This window comes from Gadus macrocephalus, chromosome 13 (genome assembly GCF_031168955.1).
Source record: "Gadus macrocephalus chromosome 13, ASM3116895v1".
NCBI lineage: Eukaryota > Metazoa > Chordata > Actinopteri > Gadiformes > Gadidae > Gadus > Gadus macrocephalus.
The window spans coordinates 17,427,099-17,448,524 of NC_082394.1; the positions used below are offsets into that span (position 1 = coordinate 17,427,099).

Here is a 21,426-nt window from a genome sequence, read left to right on the forward strand (position 1 = left end):
TTTATTTAAAGCATTGTCTCTTTTATTAATTTATCTGCTATGAGCATCTCCTTAACTGCTCAGCAAGAAAGTGTTAACATTTCATCAAGGTTAGATCTGAAATAGGAGAACATTTATAATTATTATAGAAAGGATCAATTGTATTTGACCCTGTATATATGTGACAACCAATGACCAAGTAGACCATCTGTCACACAGTTATGCAGGGTTTCCCTGAAAGATGATGTTTCCAAGTGTTTTTTGGGGTATTCATTTATGTCACACTGTGACATATGTTGTGCACCAGTATTTATTTAGTAGCTCTAATAGTTACATATATCTAATAGTTAGAGTGATTATATATATATATATAACTATGTATATATATATATATATATATATATATATATATATATATATATATATATATATATATATATATATATATATATATGTGTGTATATACGTATATATAGTTATGCAGTTATAATAGCTATATATTACAGCTATAACAGTTACAATAGTTATAGTAATAGTTATACTAGTTGCAATATACCTATAACAGCTATAATATTGAAATGATTTCAATAGTTACATATATATAACAGTTATTATGATTGCATATTTATACACCAGCTATACTAGATATATATATATATATAGCAGTTATAATAGTTACATATACCTATTAGTTACAATAGGTGCATATATTTAGCTGTTATAATAGTTACATATATACATAAAAGCTACAATAGTAACACCTAGCTTAATAATTCAATCTTTATCTATGGTTAATCTTCACTTTACCACAACGTTCTAGATTTTACCTAATGTCTGTTGATGATGACTTTTTATTATGCAGTTTATAGTCAGGGTTGCTTGGACAGTTTTTCATATTTGGCATATTCGCCTGTGTTGGAATGTTTTAGTTATGAAGAAGGCCTTCCTCACCAGCAAACATACTCAACAACTCATCAGTACAGATGCCACACTTTTTAATTGTGGCCCATTTGTTTTGCAACAAGTACATGTAATGACGGTAAATGGAATGCATGTATCATCATTTCCTGGTACAAACATAAATATTTTGCTCTCCAAAACGTCACTGTGAGGCGCTCTAAAAATAGCAGCCAGAGTTTTCTTTGTTTTTGGAATGCATTCAAGTCATGTCGTGGACAAAACAGCTCATAAAGCAGCTCAGTGTAAGGGCATCCCTTCTACCATTGCTGAAGCATATGGATACTATATAATAATTAAAGAGTTACACCAGCAGGCTGAGCATTGAGTGAATAACAATGAAACTTATCACTATGACTATTACATATGATAAGCCTGTGTGTGTGTGTGTGTGTGTGTGTGTGTGTGTGTGTGTGTGTGTGTGTGTGTGTGTGTGTGTGTGTGTGTGTGTGTGTGTGGGAGTGGGTGTGGGTGTGTGTGTGTGTGTGTGTGTGTGTGTGTGTGTGTGTGTGTGTGTGTGTGTGTGTGTGTGTGTGTGTGTGTGTGGGAGTGGGTGTGGGTGTGTGTGTGTGTTAACAGTAAAGAGACACTCCCTTTTCAATTATCTTGGAGGTATCATTTTTTTTTTATTTGTCTGCCTTCCTTATTCCTTCTTGGCACAACTTTATCAATAACAAACAGTCAGTGTTTCAGGAATCATACTGTTTGATTTACTTTTTCCTGTATTTCTTATCCTAGTTGTGTATTTTAGACTGTAGTCTGTATCCGACCAGAACAAAATAGGGTGCTTTAGTGTGGCCCACTGGGGGGTGTTAATAGGGTTTATTTTCCTCCATTTTGTATGTTTTCAAATTAAGTTACATTGATTCAGTGACCTCAAGGCCTATGATAATACAAAGGCATATTTAACATTAGTCTCTATATCTTTGAACCATGAGGCATGAGACATTGTACATACTTCAGCCATCAATCTTGATTAAGGAAAAATGCTTTTTGCTGTATGGCAAACAGGTATTAGTAAAGTGTGTATGACGATTTCTGAAAATTACCGGCCAACGCAGGAAAACAACATTAACCTAATAATTGTGTCATGAATGTTTCATCAATCATCAATAAATAAAATATATCAAAACAAAGTGTACAGATATCCTACAATCTCATTTGATGAGCAAATTAGTGCGTTTAATCATGCTTATACTGCAGCTTTGGCATTAAGATACACTAGATACTCTGGCGTGTGGATGTACAGACGAGTCTAGAAACATATAGGGATGACACATCGGTGGTCACATTTTCCAAGACGGCTGAAGCACCATGTGTAGCATTTGATTGAACAGTTCAGTGGGCTGCAAAAGCATTCGCAATGATGGAAATAAGGGCCTTAGGAGAGTTAGATGTGCCGAACATAATTTAACTGGATACAATTGTAGAAATGTCAAAGGAGGTTAGTTCATCTCTTCTAGAAAGAACGTGCATTGGTATAGTATGCCATTTATGAACACAATTTAGTGAATTTTTCTTGTGATGCCATGAGTGCATAACTCATGTCTTTGTGTTCTACTGCCTCTTGTAGACCATTGGGCAAATGACACGTACATCTAAATATGTTCGTTGGCTATGTGAGGGTAAAGACATTGACCCAAACATCTTTTGTGCACACTTTCCCCCTTCAGTTAGAATTTCCAGACCAGTCTTTATTCCTTGATAAATTCCTTTATTCAAGAGTAAACAATGGAAATGATTCAGTCTTTAGAGCTTCTCTTTTTATTGATTTAATCACAATTACGTAGGAGAAAATAAAGTATGTCAAATGAGGATTTAGTTCACATTAAAATGCTATAGAAAAATACGAACGCTTGAACGGACCTGTCATGATAAATAATGCAGCCTAATGCACACAGTCGACTTAACCTTCACAGGTCAGTCATGCTCCTCTATATTAGACGTTGCTGGCCCCTGGCGCCGAAATCTGGTTATGACATCGAACAATAATTGGAATAATGTGAGTTAATAACATTAATATCTAGGAATTAATGAAAATGACATGCTCAAAGATGACGTATTTTCCATGCGAAAAATATGTTACGTTGCCAAACAATTTATTTACGTATTCATGATTTCACAACACCACTTTCCCTTTAAAACGGCGAACGGAAGTTAGGCGCCCAAACCCGGCGCGTAAACTGAAACTCAATTTGTTGTCAGCAACAACAGGTAGTTGCTAGTATTCGAGTCAGTCAACTGCCCAACTAGAGTCTAACTGCCCGCCTATCTACCCAATGAAAAAGATATAGCTACTATTACAGTAAGCTTATCGGCTTATTATTTAATGCATTGTGGTCGTTACTGAACATCCAGGAAGATGAGCACTGCGTTGGTAAGTTGAACGTTTTGGTCGCTAGCGAGGGGGTTAAAGATGGTCCAATGTTAGAATACTATGTACAGTACAGGGGTCTGTCTTTACAACCTGACAATACATTTTAAACACTATTACCTGAAGGTACACACGCAGAGTCACATCAGAACATGACAGCATGTGCGGACGGACGTCGTGAGGGAGCATAACGTTAGGCTTTGTTTACAAGCCTCTGTGAATATCTCGACATGTCACTTGGAAGAAAATATAAGTTATAGATTTGTTTGGATATGCGTTGGAAACTGATGAACTAACGTTAGTCTAGGCACGCTGATAGGAAATATTTGTTTCCTGAAACCGTCTGCGTTTGGGTCCTACCTGCCTGCGCGCACCCGCAACTGCACCATGGAACCACTCATCAGACTGACTGGTAAACTACTGTAAACAAAACAATGACACCTGTAGACTAACGTTAGGGCCTGTTCATGACTTTGCTCTGTTAACTAGTGACATGCAAATAACCAATTTACTTAACTTGCATTATAGAAGGAATATGGTTAATATTGTGTGTAGTAGAATATCGATTATTATTATCTTATATCATAGGGATATAATCTATACAAGATAAACTGATACAAGTTTATCTTTGGACATTTTCCACCTCAAAAAAGCTATTTGTCCAATGAAGAACCAACAATATATTGTGTATATTTTTTTCTTTTGTGATATTATCTAGTTATCTTAATGACTTTGCCGACTACCGACCAAGCTGTACTGTTAGTTTCAGTTATTACAAATGAAAGCAACAGTAACACACAGGGTTACAACTCCATTACCAGGCCTTGAGATGTAATGGATCAAAGTAAAGGGGATAAACATTTTTTAAATTATCTGAAATTAAAATGTGTGTAGTGTAAACATGGAAATAACTAGGGTTCATTCAGGTCATTACTTGGTTTCTTAGTTTTACTTAGTCGTCTATAAACCAATTTTTGTGCTTCAAATATCTATTATTTTTTGTATTGCTAATTGTGAACTTATTTATTATAAATTCGAAATAGTCTTCAGCCGGCTGTAGGAAAGTGTTTCCAAACCTGGGAACATGCATGTGACCCCCCACTTGGGGGTCACATGCATGTTTTGGGTTAGGGTTTCCTGAGTCCTTTATAAGGTCCTCTATACACAAAGAGGATGATTCTGAGCGAATTGCATTGTGAGTTAGTGCACATTGGCAATACAAATTTGCTTGGACATGGATATAATGGGTACCGGCTCATAGTCAAGAGCTGAATGCTGATTAGCTGAAAGGCACTAAATAGCATGTATAGTGAATTTCAGCTGATTATACTTGTTCTCAACCATAGACAGGCCAGATTTTATTTTGTGTAATTGTCTGTTCTAATTTTTCTGAAGTTATGCGAGTAAGCTTGTAATGCCCTGTTTACACCTACCCGATAGTGGGCCCCGATGGTGCCCGATGGCTAAATCAGCAGCTATCGTTATAACATCGGCAAATAGCGTGGTTGCATCGGGAAACACCGTTACTCTTCCCGGGAACATCGTTAGACAACGGGAAGAAACGGGAAGAAATGCTCAATGATCGGGCAACAACGGGCAACATCGGCAAAGAACGAACATGTTTGTTAATTTTGGGTCTATCGGGGTAGAATCGGTTACCAGGTGTTGCTATGGGCTAATCGGCTATAATCGGGAATAGAACGGGAGTACAACGTAAGACATCGCAAATCTTTCGGGAATTTTCCTGGGCACATCGGCTATATTCGTTAATCTTCCGCGCTTTATCGTGTTTTATCGTCTTTATATCGGCAACCTCAACACACGAAAGACCCTCGAGAACCCTAGACAAATAACGATTGTGAGTGACCAGATTGTGTTAAGGAAGACCCTCAATCTGCCACTTGGGTATAAATAGGGGGTGATGGATGGATGTCCTACTTTTATAATTACAGGGTACTTCGCCCATTTAGAACCGGCGTTCTATTATTATAAAATCGCTATTGTAATATAAATAAATATCAGTCTAAACCAGTCTCCCCTTTGCCTTCTCCCGAAATGACGCCAAATGACGCCAAACGCGTCATTTGACGTGTTTGGCGTCATTCGAAATTACGTCAAATGACGCCAAACGCACTTCGGGTGTCTTCCCTGGCATACATCGTTATGTTATCGTTATAACATCGGGTATGTGTAAATGCTACCCCGATAAATTGACCCGATCATACATTTTTAGCCCGATGTCACCCGAATCACCCCGACTTCCACATCGGTGGTCCATCGGCCATTAGCGGCCATTAGCGGGATGGTGTAAACGGGGCATAAACATATTGTGGGCTGTACATGTCACAAATTGTCTATTACAACCTAGGAAAATAATAGCGGTTCAGCATTTGATGTAGTTGATCGATTGTAGTGGTTACATAGAGCCCCCAATTTTGGTAGCTCTGGGAGTAGGCCAGGGCAGTTCATGGCCTAATGTTGTTAGTTTTTTCACTCAAGAGATTTCACTGAATCTCTTGAGTTAAGTGGATGTTGTTTATATCCAAAAGTTACCTTTTGAATGAATGTATTGGTAGCGAGTGAATGTATTTGTATTTGGCCACTCAAGCAGTAAATATATTTTACTATATAATAGGGTAACAGTTCATCCTCTGTAGGTATCAGCTTTTCTGAAATAATTGTTGTATCATCTACAAAGTAATTATTCTATACACTCAAGGTACCTTCCTTGCTAGTTTAATGTACACTTCTTTAACTTTAAGTCCCCACAAACATCTTCACTTTGTGCATTACAAAATTCCAAAAAATAAAGTCGTCTTGAGAGTGTTTGCTTTTATTCAGGTGAAGCTCAAGCACATCACACATAAAAACAAATCCGTGATACAATATACGTATAGAACTACAGTGTAATATCTAACAATGTTAGATTGTCGTCTCCAATCCCATCAGTTTTTCCCTTCGTGTTCAGCTCAACACGACTGTCCTGTCCCACTGTTAACACTCGACGCCATGCTTGTCAAAGTGCCTCATGATAATACCGAGCTCCAGCTCCACGGTGCCCATCGCCTCGGTCTGAAGCCTGTATCTGTCCGCTCCGCTGTAAATCAGATCCGGGGAGCGCAACTGTGGCCCACCGCCGACGAACATCTGCGCTAACTGTTCTTGCCAAGAGCCCAGGGGTCTCCAGGTCGCACAACGTACGGTGTGTTGTCCGGGGCTCGAAGGGACGTGGCAGTACCCGTAGCCATACAACTGGCAGCGTCCGAACGAGTCCTGGTGCCACACCTGCAGGTGAAGCTTTGGCCAGCCTTGCAGTCCTTTAGTGGTGTAGTGAAGATCAATCGGATGGCTCCAGTAGGCCATATCACCCGTCTGCGGGAGATCCACCTGAGTTTGACCCTCCTTCAGACCAGAGAGAAGCCGCCATGCCCCTCCCGTGTGAATGCCCCACTTGCAAAACAAACTGCTCTGGGGAAAGCCGCTCGCACCGACGATTTGACCGATGATATGCAGCTCTGCCATGCGTCCGATAGCTCCGCTCAAACGTAATCATAAGTCAACAGGTATCTTTCTGTTGACCGAGTAATGTGCGCTGGTCTTCACGTCTTATTTCCTTGGTAACCGAGCCGGTTGCTAACGCCACGTAACGGTTAATTGAAGCGTAATAGCTCATTGGTTCCTGAATGGTCGCCGTGTATGACGCGGCACGTTACGTGATTTAAACTAAATGATTTAACGCCGCTCCACATAACTTGGAATACAATCTCAAGAGGCTACAGCATTCACACTATTAATACATAGCGTGAAAATGGGATTTGCCTCATAAATGTTCTGATTAGCCTTTTAGTAAATATTGTACAAAGTCAAACATTGATACTTGCTTGAACTTGCTGTTTTATTTTCACAGATTTATTCTGATTTGATCTCTTCTTTATCATTCTAGAAATCATGCAATTCAAATCTGATCAGTTCTCATAATTGGCATCTCTCTGATTTTTTTTTTATCTTTGTGTGTCTTTTTACAGTCGGACCCCAGCCTTGAAAGGAATTTCAAAGGCCACAAGGACAGTGTGACATGTGTGGACATCAACTGTAACATGAAACAAATTGGTATATATACGTGGATTTTTTGACTTGACCTTCTCTTTTCTGTATCTGGCCCTTGAAATTATTTGAAATGCTTTCTCTCACAGTTATGTGGCCTTTTTTTTCTAATATGAAATATGGATATAGTACTTAATCTTCTCTGGACTCCTTTCAGCCACGGGCTCCAAGGACTCGTGTGTGATGATCTGGAACATGAAGCCTCAGATGAGGTCGTATCGCCTGGCAGGGCACAAAGACGCCGTCACCTGCGTCCACTTCTCTCCCTCGGGTCACCTGGTGGCCTCTGCCTCCAGAGACAAGACTGTACGGCTCTGGGTTCCCAGTCTGTAAGTATCCAGCTAAAGCAGCTTCACCTTGCTGCCCCTTAACTGCAAAAAATACAATGGCCGCACAGGCACACTTTCCTGATAAATCTTTCTATTTGGCAGTTATCTAGCATTCATCCACAATTCCGTTTTTTTTTGTGAATTTGTAACTAGGTGGGGTCCTTGACGATGCATTATTGCAGCCCTTTTCCTTTTCCTTAATGATCGTTTCAGGGAAATTTTTAGTCGATGCTTACGGAGAGTCCTGCTTGTCCGAAAAGCTCAGTGTACAGAGCCGACTTCCCATAACAACATTTTTCCGTTCTGTTTAATCAGCACAGTGTACAACAACGCATAGGTCAAAGGGGTTGTCGGTGCATAGAAGTATAGAATGTGGTGATTACAGATGGGGGATTATAGTATGTTTTGTGTGGTTTGTGTAGGAAGGCTGAATCCACGTCGTTCCGCGCTCACATAGGCACCGTGCGAAGCGTCAACTTCTCGGCCGACGGACAGTCGCTGGTCACAGCGTCCGACGACAAGACCATCAAAGTGTGGACGGTGCACAGACAGAAGTTCCTCTTCTCCCTCAGTCAGCACATCAACTGGGTCCGCTGTGCCAAGTACGAGCGAAGTCTAACACACGCGTGCACCCTTACTCACAGCAGACATGTTTCTCTCCCCTCAGTCTGGGAAACTTTTCTTAATCACGTATTCGCTAACAATGAATTCTCAAGCCTTGTATTTCTTAGAAACCAAACCTTTGATTCCTCCAACATTCATTTCCGTTACTCACTGCTCTCAGATAAGATGTGGCTGCGGGGTCTAATTTAAGGAGAGAAAAAGGCTTCTTCTTGACATATTCTTTTGACAGGTTTTCTCCAGACGGCCGCTTGATTGTGTCGTCAAGCGACGATAAAACCGTGAAGCTGTGGGACAGGAACAGCAGGGAGTGTGTCCACTCTTTCTACGAGCACGCAGGGTGAGCCTCTACAAAGAAGAACATTCAGAATGTTTCCAGGGTCACATGCACACTTATTTGATACTTAGTTTTAACCCATTAACTAAGTAAATGATTTTTACTCAGTTAAAAAAAATTACATGAAACAATGTAATTTTTTTTCATGGACAGGTTGACTTATCAATGAAAACTCTTTAATCTTGCCATACTTCTAATAATTCTAGCTATGCAAACCACGTGGAGTTCCACCCCAGTGGGACGTGTATCGCAGCCGCCAGCACGGACAATTCGGTCAAGGTGTGGGACATACGCACCCACAAGATGCTGCAGCACTATCCAGGTAAGCACCAGTTTAGAAAGGCTTAGTCTAAGCCTACGTGCTCAAATGAGACGTATCAGGATTATGTATGCGTGTATGTATGTATGTATGTATGTATGTATGTATGTATGTATGTATGTACACATTAAAGCAGCAGTCAGAGATCACAGGATTTGCCGTTTATCATATGATCTGAATTTATCATATTTACTTTATATTAAAAAAAAAAAATTAACTGTTAGATTGACTCGAATCAGGCACGTTTTTGTCTAGTCTCACAATGGAAACGTATCTTTTCATCATGCTGCCTTTCTGTCTACTTAGAAGATCATTGTTATTCTCTTTCCTAAAGAGATTGCATATTTTAAATCTTATAATGGGTACAGCGGTCAAGCGATGGAACAAAGTGAGGCATTAAGACCATGTCTATGTATTTTTCTCAACTTCATTTGTCCTTCTATTTTGATATTTTTCTATTCTGTATCAATATCTTGCTATCATCGGTTAGTCATATTAGTCATTCTCTCCATTGTGTTATTAACTAATCAACTGCAATGTTTGGGAGTCCAGGATTCCAACACAGAATAGTTGTGACAAATACAAGGGATAAAGTAAAAGTGAACCTTTTAAAGGTATAGACCACTTTTGATCACATGTCAACAGCGTCATAAGCCCTTTACCCTCTAACTTCTGGGGTAACATAGTAAAAACAGTAATGCACTACAGACCTATAATTTATTGATATTTCCATATCGATCAAGCTTACTACGATGTGCTTCTTGGGCAGCCGGCTCATGTCAGTCATCAAACTGTGTTTCCCACACGTAGGGAGTCATTTTTACGAGGGTAATTTTCAAATCTTTTTTTAAACACCACCAGAGGGCGCTAAATATCTATTAACTTCAATTGTTGCTTGCGAGTCATCGCACCTCTGCTTTTCTAGCCACCACAAATAAATGTGTATAACAAAATAAAATACCCTAAACAAACGAGGAATAATGGTCTGCCCATATTATATTTATGATTCATTGAAAAGTGAAACGTGTTAAACTCTCCAGGCATAACAATCAGCAACTTATCCGTTTGTATAACTGTTGTTGTGTCAATACCAGAGGAAAAGTGTGTGTGTGTGTGTGTGTGTGTGTGTGTGTGTGTGTGTGTGTGTGTGTGTGTGTGTGTGTGTGTGTGTGTGTGTGTGTGTGTGTGTGTGTGTGTGTGTGTGTGTGTGTGTGTGTGTGTGTGTGTGTGTGTGTGTGTGTGTGTGTGTGTGTGTCAGTTCACAGTGGTGCCGTGAACAGCCTGTCTTTCCATCCATCTGGAAACTTCTTGATCACGGCTGCCAATGATTCCACTTTGAAGATAATGGACCTTTTAGAGGGAAAACTCCTCTATACCCTCCATGGACATCAGGTACACACGCACAGGTTTAATGTATTGTCACAAAAAGTACTTTTGCATAAGATATCTGCCAAAGGCCGGTTGTTTTTATTGTCGTGTGTGTGTGTGTGTGTGTGTGTGTGTGTGTGTGTGTGTGTGTGTGTGTGTGTGTGTGTGTGTGTGTGTGTGTATCTGATGCCTTTTTATGTGATGTATTTATGTACTTGCCAGGCTAGAAAGCAGGCGGCCCACTCAGTGACTCATTGCAGTTTTGTTGGAAGGAAACTGAACTCGTTTTTTTCCCTCTGTTCCTCTCTGTCCTCTCCTACTTCTACTTCAACCCGTTCTGCCTTCCTCATCATCATCATCATCATCCTCCAATTCCTCACCCACATCCACTTCCTCCATCCTGTGTGTGTGTGTGTGTGTGTGTGTGTGTGTGTGTGTGTGTGTGTGTGTGTGTGTGTGTGTGTGTGTGTGTGTGTGTGTGTGTGTGTGTGTGTGTGTGTGTGTGTGTGTGTGTGTGTGTGTGTGTCAGATAAATTGACAATGTAGACCAATTAACTTGTTAGGGGATGTAAATAACACACATGACATTGTCATTCAATACCTATGTGGTTGTCAATTTGAGACATTATTAAGGGAGTTTCAAATGTTTTTGTCTCGCTACTGCAAGCTTATAATATAAACAGAATGTCACGACATTGTAGCAGGAAGCTCCATTAGAAAATGAATTCTCATCACAAGTGCTATTCGTGCAATGGTTTGTCCGATTTTCTAATTGAACGCCTATTTATTTAACTGTTGTGGCCAACCTTAATTCTTGGCTCTTGACTTTCTACTGTCTCTACTAGCCACATGCAAGCACATACACACATACACTTTTCTGCAGTAATTGTCTGATTCTCTTTCTCTTTATTTCACAAGCTGTATCCTAGTCTCCCTTGCTCATTCTAAAGACAATAAAGTGTGTGTGTGTGTGTGTGTGTGTGTGTGTGTGTGTGTGTGTGTGTGTGTGTGTGTGTGTGTGTGTGTGTGTGTGTGTGTGTGTGTGTGTGTGTGTGTGTGTGTGTGTGTGTGTGTGTGTGTGTGTGACATTTCTCTCTTTCCTTCTGCCTTCTGGTCCAGTTGTGTTTCTGCCAGTCTGTTGGGGCCAAGAACACTTAGGGTGTTAATTGCTGCTACAGAGCCAGAGATGGGAGGGACCCCCGTCTGTTCACATGTCGTGTGTGTGTACACGGGGAGGCTTGCCTTTTGAAGGGACCAACATGTTGTTCCTGAAGCCGCAGGGAGACCCTGTGTGAAGATGCTTCAATTTGCTTTAGTCCAATTGATTTCCCAGCCCCCTTATATCCACCTGATTTACGAGGTTAAGGACAACAACGCGATCTAAAGGCAACTTGATGTGTTCTATCTTCTAACTGAGTCCCTCAAATGAGTAACTTAACCTGCAATAGGCAAGTTTTCCCATCAGCAACGTCCTGTGACTTGAAATGTAGCTATAGTTCAAGCTATTTCATTGAGTCAGATTGTAGGAAAGACTTTTTATTAGACTACATAGCTGCAGTAGAAAAGTGTATAATGCTACATTATAGCTTCGCCCACATGCCACACTATAGCAACAACATGCACCACAATGCCAAACTATAGCTACGCCACATTACTCACTATAGCAACACCATAGACAATGCTACACTATAGCCACGCCACATGACTCACTATAGCAACATCAGACACAATGCTACATTAGCTACGGCACATGCCCCACTATTGCAACACCAGTCTACCAAATGCTATACTATGGCGACGCCACATGCCACGCTATAGCAGCCCCAGACCCAATGCTACACCCCAGGCCACGCTATAGCAGCCCCAGACCCAATGCTACACCCCAGGCCACGCTATAGCAGCCCCAGACCCAATGCTACACCCCGGGCCACGCTATAGCAGCCCCAGACACAATGCTACACCCCAGGCCACGCAACAGCAGCCCCAGACATCACAATGCTACACCCCGGGCCACGCTATAGCAGCCCCAGACCCAATGCTACACCCCAGGCCACGCTATAGCAGCCCCAGACACAATGCTACACCCCGGGCCACGCTACAGCAGCCCCAGACATCACTATGCTACACTATAGCTACGCCAACATTCTACGCTAAAGATACACTCCCAACCACGCTACACCATAGCTACTCAACCATGCTGTGAAAGTCAAGAGTGGAATGTAGTCTAAAGTAGGTTTGAATACGCCTCTGCAGTTTGAGTTAACAGAACAACAACAACAACAAAAGCGGCAGCGTTTCTCGTTGCAAACGTGAAAAAAAGGATCTATCTAATTTATTTTCATGCTAGACCATGTGGGGTCTGTCTGGTGTCTGAAGCTCCTCTAGTCAACACATGCCAGTGGGGTTCACGGCTCTTTCACACTGTGTGTGTGTGTGTGTGTGTGTGTGTGTGTGTGTGTGTGTGCGTTCATGCGTGTGCGGTTAGTGTACATGCTTGTGTTCAGTGTGTGTGTGTGGCCATGTCCTATGCCAGGCAGGCAGCGGGTATTAGTCAGAGCAAAGACAGAACATGCTGTTTGTCAGGCCGTCGCGTTGCCATAGTGACACTGTCTGCTTGTCCCAGGTGCTTCTGGGAAACCATTCCTCACCCAAACCAGGCTGTCTGGTCTCCCACCAAGGCTCCCTGCTCCCCTCCTCAGCCCCTCTTCTTTCTCCCTGTTTTGTTGCGTCTGTGTACGTTCCTTTTTATTTGACGCTTTTGTGTTTTGGTCATCTGTAAACACGGGCTCAGGATGGCATTGTTGACTTTCTATAAAAAAAATAATACAAAAGATAAGGGAGTGATTTGAGATTTAATTGGATTTTAGCTTATGCTTGTCTGGTAACCAAAGGGAGGAGAATGGCTTTAAGGGCAGTCTTGAGTCTGATTTTCTGAGAATAGATGCACAACATGAAGTGATATTGCATCATAGCAGTCCCAGTCATTCTTCAAAATTCAGGTGCCTTAGCACCTGAATTTTCTACTTTCAATTGTTATTTTTTGTGTTAAGAAAGGCACTACTTCACATATTGTTATTATTGCTATTCACATCTGCCTGATCATAACCTGTGAAGTCATTTATTTCCCAAAAATATATCAAAATTAATTTAAAAAGCCTGCAATTCTTTTATTCTTCTGAGTAAATGTTACATAGATTAATGTTTATGAAATTGTATCTGTTTGTCTTGCTGTCTCTCTGTGCTCCGTCTCTGTTGTTCTTTCTATCTGTATTTATCTTTCGCTTGCTCTCTCTCTATCCGTGTCTATTCAGGGCCCTGCCTCTTGTGTGGCGTTTTCCCGGACCGGAGAGTACTTTGCCTCTGGCGGTAACGACGACCAGGTAACGTCCGCTTCACGTGTTCACCCCAACAGAATGCAAAATGAGAGGCTACGGAGTCTGAAGACGATATGGTGCACCCCTAGCTGCTATGGCCTGTCACTGCTAGGCACACAGGTCATGACCGAGTGACTGTGGCTGTGAAGATGATTTAAAAGGTGTTATTTCAACTTCTCATATAAGATTGGGTCAGATTCTTCTGTCTTTTGGGTTGCATTTTCTAGTTCATGAAGGGATAGTGTCTACATGTCCTTGATCGCTTGATAGATCCACACCAGTGGATTTCATGAAAAATGTGTTTGTTATAATCAATGTCGATGGGGAACATTATACATTATGTATTTTGAAAAAGAAAAAAGCTTTAAGCGGGCAGGCCTGCACTAATATATTACATTTTTCCCCATTCCAATAGGTGATGGTCTGGAAGAGTAACTTTGACTGTACCACGTGTGAGGACGTCAGGTTCCAGCACAATACCGCACCCGGCCAGCAGGGCATCTCGGCCAACTCAACGGCCCATGTCCCCTACCCCTCACGGGCCCCGAAGACCCACAGTCAGGTACCTGCAGGCAGCGAGCCAAGGGCTCACCCTTTAAACAGGCCATCGTGTCTGTCTGTTCCTCATGCACTATGCAGGTTACCTTCTGAGGAATCACTCCACTGTACAGCATAATTCAGCTTCCTCGCTGTGTTAATTTCCTTTCGCGGTTTCTCATTGAATATGATTTACATTGATTTAAAAAAAGGTGACCATATGTCAAGCTAGGGCATAAAACGTCTGTTTGAGATTAAGGTGTATAACTGTTTAACACGACATGAGCTATATGAGTAGGTCTACATCAGAAAAGTGGTAGGTACATGCCACTTGTCGAAAGCATTGTATTCTACTTGCTTTGTTTTAGCGGTTGACCTTTTTAAAACTATTGATGACTGCCTTTGGTTTTGCTCGACGCATAAAATGAGCTTGCATACAAGCACCAATCACTCCTTTTGTCTTTATGCTAATTCCGTTTGACTGTCATACGTGTCGCTGCTTTGCTCAGGATCGCTGAGTCCACAAATCAGCTGAAATGACAGCAACTTTCTACCGTTGCCTAGCAACTGACAATACTCCCAAGCAGATTGACCCCATTTAAGTCCTCTAATGCTTCTGGTCAGGTTGACAAGTCGGGCGTAATTATCTGAATTGGTTCTGTATCTATAATGGTGACAAAAAAGCGGGGTTATTTCGTCTTTCTTAGTGGCTGCTCAAGTCTCTCCAGAGGGATTGGACTAGTGCCGTAGTGCACTGCGGTGATTGTAAAAGCTGCTTATGGCGGTCACACACACACACACACACACACACACACACACACACACACACACACACACACACACACACACACACACACACACACACACTCCAGAGAGTCTGCTGGTACATTAAGTATATTCCCTCTGTGAACATGTGTTCTTTGAAGTGTGTAACGAGACTGAAAGGTGCACTCATATCCCCCACACACACAGGGGGGCTCATCAGGAATATGTCCAGTCACTCCCACGCCTCTCCCTCGGAGGAGGTCGGAAGAGTGTATTTTCTTTTTTTTAACCCTACTTGACTACGTCTAAAACATAAGGAGATCTTGAGACTTCTCCTAATGGTTATCCGATCTTTTCCCCAGGATTTTCCGCAGTTGGTGTGCATATTGTTTTTGGATAAGGCTAACGAAAGACAGAAAATGAATGTGTTTTCCATCCATTTTCCATCTTGAAACTATACGGTTCTGTTAGAACTATCAAGTCATTTAGCAGATGCTTCAGTTCAAAGGGGCATACCGTGAACAACGATGAATCTAATTACAGAGCCGGTAACGGTGTTGGGGACCTTGCTCAAGAACGGCTACAGGTGGGCTACGGACATGAGGGATCAAACCCAGTAAAACAGCCGAAGCATTGCACCACCCCCCTCCCTTGTTTGTTATCTGTGAGGAAGGAACTGGAAGTGGCGGCCGGTCAGCCACAGGGCTTTGGTGACGAGAGATTGACGTTGTTTTTCAAAGAAAGAGTGAGTTTCACCTCACCCTGCCCCTGAGCAACCACCGTTGTTGGATCAAATGATTGATTTGCCGTGCCTGCTATATCGCCTGACACTCCAACTCCCTTGAAGTCAAACTTGTGTTACAGTGTCTTTTTGTATTACTATTCTTTTTTACAATGTCATGCTTGTTTTATTGACCTGCATCCCCTTGCTGGCCTCTTGATGAACAGGCCCGTGCTGGAGGCCGTAGAACACGGGCAGAGGAAGGAACCCAACAAAGGAACTGTTGGACCGAGGGAGAGGGGAGTACCTGATCAAGCGATGAAGAGGAGGGAGGGAGGGATAGGGGAGACTATTCTATTAGCGGCGTTTAAATATTTAAAGGCATTGTCAAGTTGACACGCACGCACGCACGCACGCACGCACGCACGCGCTGCAGAACCAAAGGACATGGGTTGGATTTCAGTCCTTTCGACTGATGCAGTGTTACTTACATCAACAAGGGCACTTCCAAGGTCTTCACCCTCTCTATAACACGCACGCACGGCCGCACGCCAACACACGTGCGCGTTAACACGCATGCACACTAACACACGTGCACACTAACACACACATGCGCGCGCTCACACCATCTCAAGGTGCTCATGTCCTGAAGGGAGGTTTAGTTGGGTAGTATCTGGTGTGTGACCTCACCCAACCCGAGTCTCCGGTTGTTGTGATCAATGAGCCTCAGATACACAGCGCTGCTGCTGCTAGGTCTCTGGCTGTTGTTTATGGAGCTGGCAACGGCACCAGCGCAGAGCAGACCTCAAATACTTGGATGTGCAAAGCAAAAGCTAGAGTCCTCATGAAGTTTAGGTTATAGAGACAAAGAAAAACAAGTGTCAATGGGTATCTTTCTCATCCCCCAGTAAAGGAATACAGTTGTAGATGCTGTAGGTAAGATTCAAGAGCGATTTTTTTTGAGGTTATTTTGTTAGCAATGGCCATGTAAGCAATCAGCTATTAATAGGTGAAATGCTCTGTGAGACTGTCTGTTCTGGTTGACTGCACACCTGCCTCTGTATGACACCATTTAGGTTTTATACCACTCCTTTCTGACCAATCAAGACATCTCTTCCCTGATTGGTAAGGGGAATAAGTATTGGTTCTCAATCACACATGTGTAAAATGAAACATTTCGCAATGGCTGGGAATCTAAGGGAGGGAGAGAGGGAGGGAGGGAGAGAGAAGATGAGGGGGCACAGAGCGAATGCATGTTTTTAATTTTAATTTTTTGTGATTATTTGTATTTTTTTCAAAGCTTGCTCGCTTCAACACTTTCATGCTCTCTTTCTTCACAACTCAAGCCTTACCTGCATTACTTTTGATAAGAAAGAATAGATACATTTTAAATTATGATGGTATTATGTATTTGAAGAGGTCCCATTTGTCCGTTTTATAAGTCCCGGACGCTGTGACAATATCTTTAACGGTCTTATGTTTTAATGCCAACTGTTGAAACCATCACAGCCTTGTTCCTTTTTCTTGATCCTGCCAATGGAGTTTGCCTGTGCGATGTCACTTTAATGAGACCTAAATGCTAATGGTATTCATTAGCGTTTCCAGCCAGAGGAGGTTATCTGCAGACGTAACTCCGGGTGCGATCAGCAACCGAGAGCCTTGACTAAAGAGGTATTAAGAGAAATTAGTCCTTGCGTAATACCCTTTTGTCTTCACCCCTTTTTTTTACTAGAAAGCTACAATTTTAGTCTCTTTGCGGTTTTCTAAATTGTGAAAAAAAACTTCTTTATGACAAAGTAGTTGGGCAATTTAGAGAAGCTATCCAGAGTAAGCTAGTTTTTGAAAGTATCCAACTGCAACAATCTCACCCCTTAGGCCTCCGGCCCGAGCCTCTCCCCCATAACACACGACTGGCTCGCTCGCTTTAGCATAAGCTCTGCCTAGCCTTGTAGGTAACACCTGCGCGGGGCAATGAGTAGGCACAGGCAGCCAGTTAGTTTGGTTGATGGTTTGGTTGACAAACAGCTTGGCCATCCATTGGGCTGAAAATCGGCTTAGCTTAGGAGGTACAGCGGGTTGCCTTGTAACCTGAAGATCGCTAGTTCGATCCACGTCTCATCCTAGCTGAGTGTTTAAGTGTCCCTAAGCCAGACACCATTGTTGACTCCGCCGTGTGTGTGTGTGTGTGTGTGTGTGTGTGTGTGTGTGTGTGTGTGTGTGTGTGTGTGTGTGTGTGTGTGTGTGTGTGTGTGTGTGTGTGTGTGTGTGTGTGTGTGTGTGTGTGTGTGTGTGTGTGTGTACCGTTCGGATAGAGGCATCTGCTAAATGTGAAATGTAAATTAAATGATTGGAAAGGCTTACAGGCCACTGTAAGGATGTTAATAGAATTTTAGCAAATGTTAGAAAAAATGCTCCTCAAATTAATTGGCAAAGTACACACTCAGGATGATCATCATCAGGGGCTGCTCAGACCATTAGGGGTCAGGCTCCCTAGGCTTCACCCACTAAGGCTTTCAGCAAGACAGGTTTGGCCCTGGGCAAACGCTCTATAGGGACTCACCTAGAGTGCTATTTCTCCTTAGGTAGCGCCAGCATAAGAGGAAAAAATAGTAATATTTCATAATAACATGTCTGGCTCCCCCAAATGCACCTTTTGTAACATATAAAGATTTAAAATGATATATAAAGTTTATGGGCTATCTATGGTTTCACCGACTGACCTAAAAATAGCCTCTAACACTTTACTATTAGGGACCAAAGTAATCACCAAAGTTTTACCATTTGTGTTAAAACATTATACAAAACTGCAGATGCCTGTAGTTAAGTTGAGTTTGTGAAATATCTGCGTATCTGTGTAATATATATGTTTATTTATCACTATTTAATTTCCTGGAAGATATGGTCAGTGCTGTGGTTATGATGGTCACACCATTACTAGTACACTATGTATTTTTACAACACTGACACGCAAGGTACTCAAGTCGTTACACAGATTCACAGTCTGCATTATGTCCTAGTTAATATATTGTGTGCGTGTGTGTGAATGATGTATTTTATTATCATTACTGCCACTTTGTCAGTCAATATGGCGGTCAGTTACACCTTGAAGTGCTTGCTTTCTAGATCTCTGCTATGTATTATTCAGCCATACGTAATTCATTATTAATAATGGGCCCTTTCATCTCTCATAAGACACACACACACACACACACACACACACACACACACACACACACACACACACACACACACACACACACACACACACACACACACACACACACACACACACACACACACACACACACACACACACACACACGTATGTGTGAGTGGAAATGGAAGAGAGAAAAAACATCAGAAGCTTGGCTTAGCTCTCCTTCAATTATGAAATAATTTCCCAATCCTTTCCAAAATATTTTTTTTGGAAGCAGGACCTGATAATCATGCGGGAAAGGCTTATTTCAATTATTGTTATGTCAACAAAATTATCTGCTCTATTGCGACTAGAAATGATTGTGTGAAAATGAGCGTAAACAGGATGTTGACTCCTCTGGACATCGGACCAATGGAGGTTTCGTTGCGTAGACGGCTCACATGTCTGAAAACCTGACTGGAGCCTCATTACAGAAAAGACTGAAGTAGAAATAAGGGGGCCTCACTTTTCCCTTCTGAATATCTCTTGCTCTCTCGCTCTCCCTTTCTCATGGATGTGGCAATGATGTAGGGATGGAGAGCAGTTCATGTGCTTTCCCCATTTTAGTTTTTGAAGTTTGCGCACAAGCTTGAAACTAGGGAGAACTGAGATTTAGTAAGGCGTGTAGAAAGATGATTGATAAAACAATGATGTATAAAATAAGTTGGCAACAATTGCAGATTTAAATCCATATAGATTTACATGAAGCTCTGATTACCTCTCTCCAGGTATGATCAGTATAGCATAAACTGGTGAACAATTGCACTCAATTTAACACCTCATCTTAACCATAGAGATCCCAAGTAAACCGGTGCCTGTGACAGTGTGACTGGGAGGGGACCAAATGTCAACCCTCACTGACCAGCAGATCTGATCACATCCACACTTCTCTCTTGTGTCATAAAGACAGAGAAGTCACACAGTCTGCTTTCAAACTCTTTCCACCATTTTTGAGTTCGATCCCCTGACTGAGCAGCCTACCCCGTCATAGTACCAGGGGCTAGTAGTGAATTAAGCCCGTTCACACAGGATAAGGGCTGTTCAGACATTGAACAAGAGCACAGTGGCTGTACAGGTATGAACTTAAGAGACACGACAAACTCTAGGGGACTAACCAGAGATGATAATTTCCCAATCCTTTCCAAAATATTTTTTTTGGAAGCAGGACCTGATAATCATGCGGGAAAGGCTTATTTCAATCATTGTTATGTCAACAAAATTATCTGCTCTATTGCGACTAGAAATGAATGTGTGAAAATGAGCGTAAACAGGATGTTGACTCCTCTGGACATCGGACCAATGGAGGTTTCGTTGCGTAGACGGCTCACATGTCTGAAAACCTGACTGGAGCCTATCCTCTCTCTCTCTTCTCTCTTCTCTCTTCTCTCTCTCTCTCTCTCTCTCTCTGCCTTCCTTTCCTGCCTCACATCCACAGGGGGAGGGGTAAAAGAGCGAGTGGTGCTTCAGACAGTTAAACCTACCTCCATCCAGCGTTATTGATTTAACTATGGAGCTAGAGGTGTTCTCTGCACTGTAGCAAGAGTTTACCGGCTTGTTTCTCAATATATATACACTGGGAACCGGTCTTAAAGTGTGTAATTGGCCGACACAAGACCAATTTGTGTGTGTGAGTGTGTTTAAAGGCATAGAATGTCTGGCGTACTAGCAGAGTGTGTATGTGTGTGTGTGTGTGTGAGAGAGAGACGGGTGAAAGAGGAGCAGGAGAGCATGAAAGCAGATGAAGGGATAGAGGGGGATGCTCCAGTGGAGTGGAGCCTCAGACAGTAGCAGGGTGGAGGCTGAGGCACACATGCACTGTGGAGGAGGCCAACCACCTAAATAAATAAATAAATAAATAAATAACAAGGCGGGGAGAAGAAGCACACGCACAATAGAAAAATATATAAACGATCGGAATCAGAGGTGGAGAGATGGCAGATAGAGTGTGAGCTGTCGGCAGCAGATAACCGCGTCCACTTCCTCCGCTACGCTCAAGACAGGGGGAGAGATTGGAAGATTGGGGACAAAATTGGATAGGAAACAGGGTATGGCAAGAACCAGTATTATCCCTTTGCTACGCCCACGTCTGACCTTTTTTTTTGGTGTGTGTGTGCGTGCGTGCGTGTGCGTGCGTCTGCGTGTGCGCTATAGGTGTTGTTTTTCGGACTGTCGTGGAGAAGCACGGGAATCCATGTCCATCTCAAGAGTAACTCAGCGCAACAGTCATTTGCTGGAACGGTGACTTTAGCTAGCTTGCGACCAAATTAGCTCCCAGTCAAAGTGTGGTCTGTAATTCCTTTGACCGTATACGCTATACATTCTTTGAAGAGCAATGTGTTCTAAGTTTTTGTTGTATGCAGCAGGGAGCTTAATTTACTGAAACATATTTTATAGTTTCCAATAACTCGTCGCACAACAGGATAATTTATTATTATCCCACAACGG

At 42.2% G+C, this 21,426-nt stretch overlaps 2 protein-coding genes across 2 annotated transcripts in view; one reads left to right on the forward strand and one right to left on the reverse strand.

The window, feature by feature from the left end:
- Nucleotides 1-3,101: 3,101 nt before the first annotated feature.
- The window catches only part of poc1a (POC1 centriolar protein A), a 32,141-nt gene continuing 13,816 nt past the window's right edge, over nt 3,102-21,426 (forward strand). The window contains exons 1-9 of the mRNA XM_060069520.1: nt 3,102-3,313; nt 7,336-7,420; nt 7,572-7,743; nt 8,166-8,345; nt 8,597-8,704; nt 8,908-9,023; nt 10,279-10,412; nt 13,700-13,768; nt 14,178-14,324. Coding sequence (XP_059925503.1) covers nt 3,299-3,313; nt 7,336-7,420; nt 7,572-7,743; nt 8,166-8,345; nt 8,597-8,704; nt 8,908-9,023; nt 10,279-10,412; nt 13,700-13,768; nt 14,178-14,324 — 1,026 coding nt within the window. The 5' untranslated portion in view covers nt 3,102-3,298. The remainder of the gene's footprint in view (nt 3,314-7,335; nt 7,421-7,571; nt 7,744-8,165; nt 8,346-8,596; nt 8,705-8,907; nt 9,024-10,278; nt 10,413-13,699; nt 13,769-14,177; nt 14,325-21,426) is intronic.
- On the reverse strand, nt 6,126-6,968 carry b9d2 (B9 domain containing 2). The gene has a single exon (XM_060069983.1). It carries the CDS (start codon nt 6,830-6,832, stop codon nt 6,305-6,307), a length of 528 nt encoding a protein of 175 aa, XP_059925966.1. The 5' UTR covers nt 6,833-6,968; the 3' UTR covers nt 6,126-6,304.